Source organism: Hylaeus anthracinus, unplaced genomic scaffold (genome assembly GCF_026225885.1).
Source record: "Hylaeus anthracinus isolate JK02 unplaced genomic scaffold, UHH_iyHylAnth1.0_haploid 0, whole genome shotgun sequence".
NCBI classification, from domain to species: domain Eukaryota; kingdom Metazoa; phylum Arthropoda; class Insecta; order Hymenoptera; family Colletidae; genus Hylaeus; species Hylaeus anthracinus.
In genome coordinates this window covers 25,577,491-25,587,010 of record NW_026533254.1, presented here as the reverse complement: position 1 = coordinate 25,587,010, position 9,520 = coordinate 25,577,491, and the positions used below count along the sequence as shown (strand labels likewise).

The 9,520-nt window shown below is 39.3% G+C and overlaps 2 protein-coding genes across 2 annotated transcripts in view; one reads left to right on the top strand and one right to left on the bottom strand.

Moving 5' to 3' along the window:
* LOC128891969 (uncharacterized) overlaps positions 1–1,318 on the top strand; it is a 1,647-nt gene extending 329 nt beyond the window's left edge. Inside the window, exon 3 of the mRNA XM_054151983.1 lies at positions 18–1,318. Within this exon, the coding sequence (XP_054007958.1) occupies positions 18–521 (504 nt within the window). The 3' untranslated portion in view covers positions 522–1,318. The remainder of the gene's footprint in view (positions 1–17) is intronic.
* A 5,208-nt stretch (positions 1,319–6,526) lies between these two features.
* LOC128894300 (uncharacterized) overlaps positions 6,527–9,520 on the bottom strand; it is a 5,718-nt gene continuing 2,724 nt past the window's right edge. Inside the window, exons 3-5 of the mRNA XM_054155968.1 lie at positions 9,077–9,358; positions 8,368–8,547; positions 6,527–7,756 (exon numbers count right to left, since the gene is read on the bottom strand). Of these exons, the coding sequence (XP_054011943.1) occupies positions 7,388–7,756; positions 8,368–8,547; positions 9,077–9,358 (831 nt within the window). The 3' untranslated portion in view covers positions 6,527–7,387. The remainder of the gene's footprint in view (positions 7,757–8,367; positions 8,548–9,076; positions 9,359–9,520) is intronic.

Here is a 9,520-nt window from a genome sequence, read left to right as displayed (position 1 = left end):
GGAAATATAAAATGAAGGTACAAAAAACTTTCTTCATCCCTAAAATTAGATTTCTACTAAAATTAGATTCCACTCTCAGAAACCGCTCAAACAGGTGTTCCTTCTCCCCTCAGGTAACATTCGTGCGCACGTCCACCGAAACGAATCCTCGTCACCGATCAGTTATGCAAACACGGTGTGACTCTAGCCAGGCCAAGACGAAAAACGAGAAAAACGACAGGACGCGAACGCAAATCGCGACTTTCTCTCGCGTACAATGCGCCTATATTATATTCATTCGGTTTTCCACGAAAGGGAGACCAAATCCGGGGTTCATCGAACTCTCGGATGGAACGTCGGATTCACAGAACTCGTCCTGCTTCTCCCCGGATCGCGCCGCTCCTCCGAAGGGGCTCTTCCGGTCCCTCTTCGGCGAAGAGATCCTCGCCGTGAATTCCACGGTCCCCAAAACTCTCTCACCTCTCGCGCGACACTACTCGAGGCTCGCAAGGGATCTAGTTATCGGTCTTGTTCGCGTCTAACTGAATTCGAGATCCGTAACAGTGTTACTTATATAGCAACCAGCTCGCACCGGCTGAGGTTACAGCCGATCGTTTCTTGGTCATTGCCTAGCTCCGTGGTCCTTCCGTCGCCTGCCGAGGCCACCTCTCCTTAGAACGTCTCAAGGGTGAAGAATCCCTTGGTCTTCGTCACCGTGGCCTTCCATTCTTCCCGGCCTTTTTATGTATGGTTCAACTGGAGTATGGTCTCCAGTTGGACCACTCGCGATTGCCTTCTAGAATTCTCTTTTGACGCTTTATTCGACCCAGGATTTAATTTCGACTTAAATTGACCAGCCAAGTTTCACGAAAACTGATATTGTAATTTTAATTTGATTAATATTGCGATTTTGTAATTTTAATATGGATCCTTGTGGGAAGCCTCATGGAATTTGTTCGATTTAAATCGAAACGCAATTTAGGAACTCGCTGAGAATTTTATATGTTATAAAGACAGAAATTGTAAATCGTATAAAACGAAAATAAGAATTATTGACCGAGACATACTTCATTAAGACGTATATAGATCGAGTACGCGCCATTAGGGATTCGAAATAACGCAAGGAACCACTAAATCACTCCGTTTCGTCCGTATTCCGAAACCCCGTTTCACTTTTCACGTTCAGGATGATCGTGCGCCATGAATTCGTTAAAAGTCCCTCTCGGAGGGGCCCGGACGTGAAATTTTCGAAGGTGTAAAGTTGGTACGTGCCTGGGAAAAGGCATTACGTCGGTATTGCGTTGCGATCTGAATTTCATTCGATTTTATTGCGTCGCAATCGTTTCGATACCGATCCTGGAGAGTTCATTTTTTTTTTATTTATTTGGGTAACGAAGAGCTACGAAACATTGATTCCAAAAGTTAATCACCGAAGGAAATGAATTTCAACGGAATTCGTTAATTCTGACGAAGTTACAAAAATAAATACCACGATAAATGTTTAATTAGGTAATACCTCTAATAGTCTAAATAATATTTAATCCCAGCAGAAATTTTCAAAAATATTATGGGGACTTTATTTATTATTTATCAGCTCACTGTGCACCAATTTATTTTTATCAGGAAAATTTGCACGCTACAATTGATTGTAAATAAAAATATATTATAGTATATAATGAAAATATATTATATTATAATTTCATTTGCTCGAATTTAACGTAAGACAAACGACATCACTTTCTGGTCTCCCAAATATTTTTATTGTCTCTCGACGTGTCAACATCTCCAATGGGTCACTTGAGACCCATTATACATTAAAGCGCAGAAGAAAACGTTCGAGGTAGAAACATGAACGCATACGTGCAACGCATAAACCGGTAAACAGTGGCTGACGAAAAAGTTCGCGGAGAAGTTGCGTGGGCGGTTGAAACACTTGAAACCCACCGGGCGAGGCACGTAACAGTTTAGTGAACCCTTGACGTCGAATGGTGTTGGACCGGAATACCTTAAAAAAACCTTCTTTTTGGTGACCCGAACCCAAGACCCTTTACCACCTTTTTATTCTTGTATAAGAAGAGCGCGGTCACTCATCCTTGTACCGCACACCGGGAACCGCATCTTAACCTGAATTATCGCACGCGACAACGCGGTGTCAATGATCTAAGAAGATTGACTTGAGTCAACTCGACCCAAATCCAGAGCAGTAATCGCCTTTCGAGTAACAATTTTCTTTTATTAGAAAACATATTATATAAATTTTTTTAGAAACAAAATTTAACCGACTTCAAAAAGGTACAGAGAAAAGTATGAAATAATTTCTAGTTAATGTATATGAATCTGCATTATGGACTGAGCACTCTACATTACCGACAGAGCAATCTGAATTATCGACCGAGCACTCTACATTACCGACAGAGCCATCTGATTTATCGACCGAGCGCTCTACATTACCGACAAAGCAATCTGTATTATCGACAGAGCACTCTACATTACCGACAAAGCGATATGTATTATCGACAAAGCACTTTACATTACCGACAGAGCTCATCATATTGCCGACAGAGCCATATGCATTATCGGTCGAGCATTCTACATTACCGACAGAGCAATCTGCATTATCGACCGAGCAGTCTGAATTATCTGAATTAAAATGAAAAGTATACAAATAATGTCTAATTAATTTATATGATTACGCACAAGCTCTAGATATGATCAAAAGTATGGGAAAATGCTGTAAAAAGCATGAAATAATTTCTAGTTAATGTATATGAATCATTATCGACAGAGCACTCCACATTACCGACAGAGCAATCTACATTATCGACCGAGTACTCTACATTACCGGCAGAGCAGTCTGTATTATCGACCGAACACTCTACATTACCGGCAGAGCAATCTGCATTATCGACAGAGCACTCTACATTACCGACAGAGCACTTCACATTGCCGACAGAACAATATGCATTATCTGTTATATGATAATAATATGCATTATCTGTTATATGATAAATTTTAATATGATTGCTCTGTCGGTAATGTAGAGTGTTCTGTCGATAATGCATATTGCTCTGTCGGTAATATGAAGTGCTCTGTCGATAATGCAGAGAGCTCGGTCGATAATGCAGAGAGTTCGATCGATAATGCAGAGAGCTCGGTCGATAATGCAGATTACTCTGCCGGTAATGCAGATATATCGGCCGATAATGCAGATTGTTCTGTCGGTAATACAGATTACACGGTCGATAATGCAGATTGTTCTGTCGGTAATAAAGAGTACTCGGTCGATAATGCAGATTCATATACATTAAATAGAAATTATTTCATGCTTTTCACTGCATTTTTCCATACTTTTAAACAATTATATCTAGAGCTTGTGCGTATTCATATCAATTAATTAGAAATTATTTTTATACTTTTCACTGTACCTTTTTTGAAGTCGGTTAAATCTTTTTTCCAAAAAATTATTTTATTTCACTCTTTGTACTGGCAATCTATAACCAGTAGGTTTCATGCAATAACAACAGTTATGAGCAATATACAGGATGACCCAAAAACGTTGGAGGTCCTTGAAAAGGCTTGTTCCGCGGGGGAGGGGGGGTTGAAACAATTTTTCCTTAGCGAAACAGAAACTCGCGCTCTGATTGGTCGGGGGTTTCTTTCTATATCTCCGTAACGAAGCCTCGAACAACATTTTCGTTAAGAAAAAATTGTTTTAAATCATCCCCACCCCCCGAAACACCCTATTCAAGGACATCCAACATTTTTTGGACACCCTGTATAATTGCAAATGGGATTATCAGGAATACATGTGCAAATACATGTAAAAGTATGGATAGCGTTTGGTAAATTTCTTGTCGAGCTACACCAGAGCATAACAATTTTGCACCAGCAATGATTTTAAACAATAAAAGTGTCCATAAATTTTTGCAAATGGGAACATTACGAATTCATCTATTATGAAATGCAGAAGGTTCCATCGCGCTCGGTAATTTCCTCACCGAGTTACATCATATAATAGGAATTTTGCGATAACAATAGTTATAAACAATACAGAAATTCACAAATTTTTTCATCTGTGATCATTGCGAAAACCTCTCCGGCAGCAAAATGTAAGGGATTTCATCGATTTCATCGGTTTCATGCCAAACATACGTGAAATAGTACGCTTTTTGCGATAAAAAGTGATATAAAGTGGTAAAAAATAAGACAAGGACAAATGTTTTGCTATAGGACCAAATGGCAAATGCTCTTCCAGATGCAAGAAGTTTCAATCTGATTGGTTCATCCATCTCGGAGTAAGAAGCAAGACAAAATGTTTCTGTTTTAAAAAAAAACGGGTAAAAAATGACAATTTACAAAATGTTTCTTTTACGCGACCAACTGGAAGAAATATTCGACAAGATGCAAGAGGTATCACTCCGATTCATTAAGCCATCTCGACGTAATCGGCAAGCATACCTAAAAATCACGGTTTTTTTGTAAAAAGACGGGTAAAAAATGACAAATCGCAAAAAGTCTTGACAGCAGGATCACCGGGGGAACATGCTCTACAGGATGCAACACGATTCATTCCGATTGATCAAGCCATCTCGGCGTAATCGGTAAACAGACATTAAAAAAAAAAGAAAAAAAAATACACATGTCGAATTGAGTAACCTCCTCCTTTTCGAAGTCGGTTAAAAACAGAGTTACTTGCATAGTAATTGGCAAATGTAACGGGTGGAGTTGTTACCAGCAAAGAGCTTAATGTACGTGCGATATAGTTTTCAAGCGTTTTAATATTTTTCTAGAATTGTTTTGAGAATTTTTACTAATTTAAAAAAATTAAAAATTCGTCCACTTTTTTTCATTGAATACAAGGGTGAATTTCCATTTTTAGGAAAGTTTTGTCCCGGTTTTGTTACAATCTAGATCCGTCTCTTTTTAACTGCCGCCTAATTATATCGATCTTTATGGCAAACAGTAACTTCAAAAATGATTATTATAGTATAACGATTATAAAATGATTACATTTTTATCGAACAAAACTCGAATCAACGTTCTGGAGTCGTCGAGACCGTGTTGTCACGTGCGATAATTCAAGTTAAGATGCGCTTCCCGGGGTGCTGTGCAAAGATGGGTGACCGGCTCTTTTTCGCAAGAGTAAAAAGATGGTAAACGGAGATCATGTACTGCGTTATTATAATAACAACCCATTTGCCATCACACGGAAAAGTGGAAAATTCGTGTTCTTGTGAACGATATATTCGATTGGAATTTAATTCCCAAGTAAATTACGCGATTATATGCGCTAATGATGCAAATGGGTTAAAGAGCGTCGACTACCTGGCGCGAACCGTGTATTGGAAGGTGTTATTGAATTAAACACGAATTGAAATTAGAATACTAAATGTCGAATCGAGTAATTCCCTTCCTTTCCGAAATTGGTTAAAAAGGAATATACAAGCTCCCGTAGAATAAAATAAAAAAGAGCAAATAAAAAAGCAAATAAACATTGAGCACTTTGTTAAATGAAATAACGTTTCAAAAAAATCCCGAGTATCTAAACTATGTCTTAAAAAGGACAAACGTGAAAATCTCGAAGAATGAAACGAAACGCAATCACACGCGGAATCACTCGTCAATTTCCATCGAAACAGTTTCCAAAGTGTCGTTTAAAGCTAAAGAATTCAAGGGAACGGATACCTAGCGGTATTTGGGTCAATGTTGCGTCCTCACAGGCTCAGCCCAGAGGCAGTGGTTACCCTTGTCGCGATTGAGTCGCCCGTTTCAGGAAGTCGTTACTTTCTTTACCATTGCGAGCGACGCGTATGCATAATTCAACGGAAGAAGCTGCGCAAAAAATCCGTGACCGTGCGCTCGAGTTAAAGGTCAATCATCGCTTCTTTACGCTTTGTCGCCTCGCGTAACCGGTTGTATATCCTTAAATTTATGGAAATCCTTTGTTTGTCGTCCAAATGAAGACAGTAAGTAGACAGAGTATCGAAAGTGTTAAATGCATTTTGTTACGAGTGGAGAGACGGACGTTTATGCGAATACAAGTACTCATCGTTGACAAGACTATATACGTACGTTAAACGATGATTATATAGAGACGTAATTGAAGATGAAGAAAGAGCTGATTCCAAGGACGTTTTTCTTGGGTGCATATCTGCGAATAACTTCGAGACTAAGGTCACCTTTCACTTAATAGTCACTGCCTATTATTCGTCATCCTCTCTTCTCTTCTAAGCTACTTCTTTATTTTTAGAAGAAGAATTAAATATAATTAGAGTATACAATTTTAAAGAGAAAATAATTAAAGAGAAGACTATTTAATTAATAGTCTTTATAGTTGGGAGTCCCATCTTTTTACTTCAAGAAAAAATAAATCAAACATTTCGCTTCGTTTCATTTCCTTCTGTTTTTTTTTTTAATATAAATACTCTCAGAATGTAATCAAAGAGATGATTATTTAATTAATAATACTTATAGCTGGGACTTGATGGTAGTCCATCTTTTCGCTACAGGAAAAATAAATAAAACATTTCATTTCCTTCTGTTTTTTATATATAAATATTCTCCATAGTACAAAATTCAAGTATGCGATAGAGGGGAGTGTATAAAACGGCGTATACAGGGAAACAAAATTCGAAAATAAGATTGATTAAAAATGTCCACTCGGTGAATTACACGAATTACAATTCTAGCATGCCAGGGGTACTCCGAAGGGGTCGTTGCCCAGTATAAAATTACAAAAATCGTAGAAAATAAATTCGACTTTTCTCCCTGGACGCGCGAACGTTAAATAAAAAATGGCGCACGCGTGTAGTACCTAAAAATTAGAATACGGAATTGTTACACTTGTTGTTACTTATTACCATGAATTTAGATTCGTAGAAAAGGTATATTCAACCGGTATAAAATTACAAAAATCGTAGAAAACAAGATTCAAATTTTCTCCCTGGTTCGAACGTTAAATTCAAATGTCAAATAAAAAATGGCGCACGCGTGTAATATATACGTGGAATGTATACACATTTAAATTTCCTATGAACGCATAAAGATCGGTCTACTTATTATTAGGTTGTCCCAAAAGTATCTATCCTTGTATTAGTAATCAATACATACACAATATTTTATTTTTCATGTTACATTAAAAAATTGCGTACAATTCCACTACTGTCACAGCATCAACGTCTAAGAAATTAGATCGTCTATTTATATAAACACTGCCACAGAAAATAATCGAATGCAACTCACGAAAGAAACTTTTAGGACAACCTAATAAAACGGATCTCGATTCATGGAACACGTGAACCATCGGTATCTATCATAAATATTCTGTCGTACCAGAGGCGCAGAGAATAATCGCAAGAATCGATATTTTTAACGGTAGCCGGATGATAATCGCAGGAGATAAATAGGCTTAATGGTAGTAGCTGTAGGCAGGGGAGATTGTCTTCTGGTAAAGGGGAATCGAGGCGTGAGCAAGCGTGGGCGTGAGCGCCTTTCCAACGACGGGATAAGAACCGTGAACCTGAACGTGGTCCAGACGAGCGGTCTTTATCAACGTGGGTTGCTGGACGGAGACTCTCTCGATCTTCGTCGCTGGCTCGACGACGTTCACTTCCTGGAAGGTCTCAATCGGCCTGGAGAGGACGACGCGACGAGTAGAGACGCGCTCGTTGGCAGGCTCCGCGTTGTCCGGTGCTGGTGTCGCGGAAAGGACTCGTCCCTTCACGCGGCCATTATCGTCCAGCGAGGCTCTCGAGAGAGCGTTGTTTGCGTATCCCACCTGGAACAATTTATTTTCAATGTTGGATGCCAAACTTTCACTTTTAGTTCTTCGTTCTCACTTTATTATTGAAATTGTTTAGCTTTTTTGTTCTCTCTCTTTTGTATAACCCTGAGCTAGATACAGGATGTGTCGGAATTGGTAGGTCCTTGAAAGGGGTGACTCGGGAGGCGATTTGGAACAACTTTTTCCTTTGCGAAAATGTCGTGCGAGGCTTCGTTAAGGAGATATTAATTGAAAACTCCGGACCAATCGGAGCGCGAGTAGTCTACGCCACTGGGGGCGCTCCACCGCTCTGATTGGTCCGGGGTTTTCCGTTGATATCTCCTTAACGAAGCTTCGGACAGCATTTTCGCAAAGGAAAAAGTTGTTCCAAATCATCCCCTGAGTCACCCTTTTCAAGGAACTCGAACAATTTTGAGACACCCTGTATCTATCTATAGAATAGAATGCTAGCGTTGTTCGTGTATCCCACCTAGAACAATTTATTTTTAATATTAACAATTAGTTATATTAATAATTAAATAATTATTTTCAATGTTGAATGCCAAAGTTTCTTTTAGTTCTTCGTTCTCTCTCTTATTGTAGCGTTTGGTTTATAGGTAAATCACCTCGGCAACGTTGCCACGAGCGGTGAGAAGCTCGAGGAGCCTGTCCTGGTTGTTCTTGTCCTCCTCGGGGGTGGACTTTGGGCTGACGATTACGCTTGGCGAGGGGTCGTGGGCAACGAATGGTTCGTTGTTGGGTGATCCGTTGGAACTGGTCCTCACCTGAGGGCTGGATATGTGAACCTGCGCAGAGTATCATTGTTAAACGACAGAGTACTTTTGGTGGATTGATAGGGAGAAATACTTTGTTATTTATTAAGGGAAGAAAGATTGTGATTGTAAGGGAAAAGATGTGATTGTAAAAGAAGAGATTTTGTTAAATAGAAGATATCGCAAGTAGAAGAGATTTTGTTAAATTTAAGAGATTGTAAGTAGAAGAGATTGAAGCAGTAGAAATTATGTTAAGTAGAAGAGATTCTAACAAAAGAGATTTTAAATTGGAGAGGTTTTGGCAAATAAAAGAAATTCTAAGAGAAGAGATTGTAAGTGGAAGAGATTTTGTTAAATTGGAAGAAATTGAAAGGGATGAAATTTTGTTAAGTGGAAGACATTGTAAGCAGAAGAAATTTTGTTCAGTCGAGGAGATTGTAACGGAAGAGATGTTGTTAAGAAGAAAACATTGTAAATAGAAGAGGTTTTGGTAAATAGAAGAAATTCTAAGAGAAGACATTGTAACTAGAAGAGATTCTAAAAGAAGAGATTGAGATTATACCTGGTCCTGGAGTCTACGGAAGTCGGGGTTGTCCACGACAACGCTATCTTCGCCATTGGGAGCTGGGCTGGAGGGAGCCAGTGGTGGGGAGATGGTCGAGTGGCCGAAGTTGTACTGTCCTCCAGCTTGTATCTGATACGGGTACAGAGGCTGGATCAACGCTGGTCCCCTTTGGATCTTCGAAGTTGGTTGCTCCAGTTCGACCACTGCTGATCCAGCTGGACGAACCACCACGCGTTCCTCTATATCGTAGAACTGCTTCTGGATAGCTGGACGACGTACCTACATGGGGGACAAATATTAATTATTTACCGGTCGTGTACTGTAGGCTGCTATGGGCTAACAGAAGAAGGAGAAGAAGAAACAGGAGAAGAAGAAAAGGAAGAAGGAGACGAAAAAGAAGAAGGAGGGGGAAGAGGAAGAAGAAAAAGAAGGAGAAGGAGG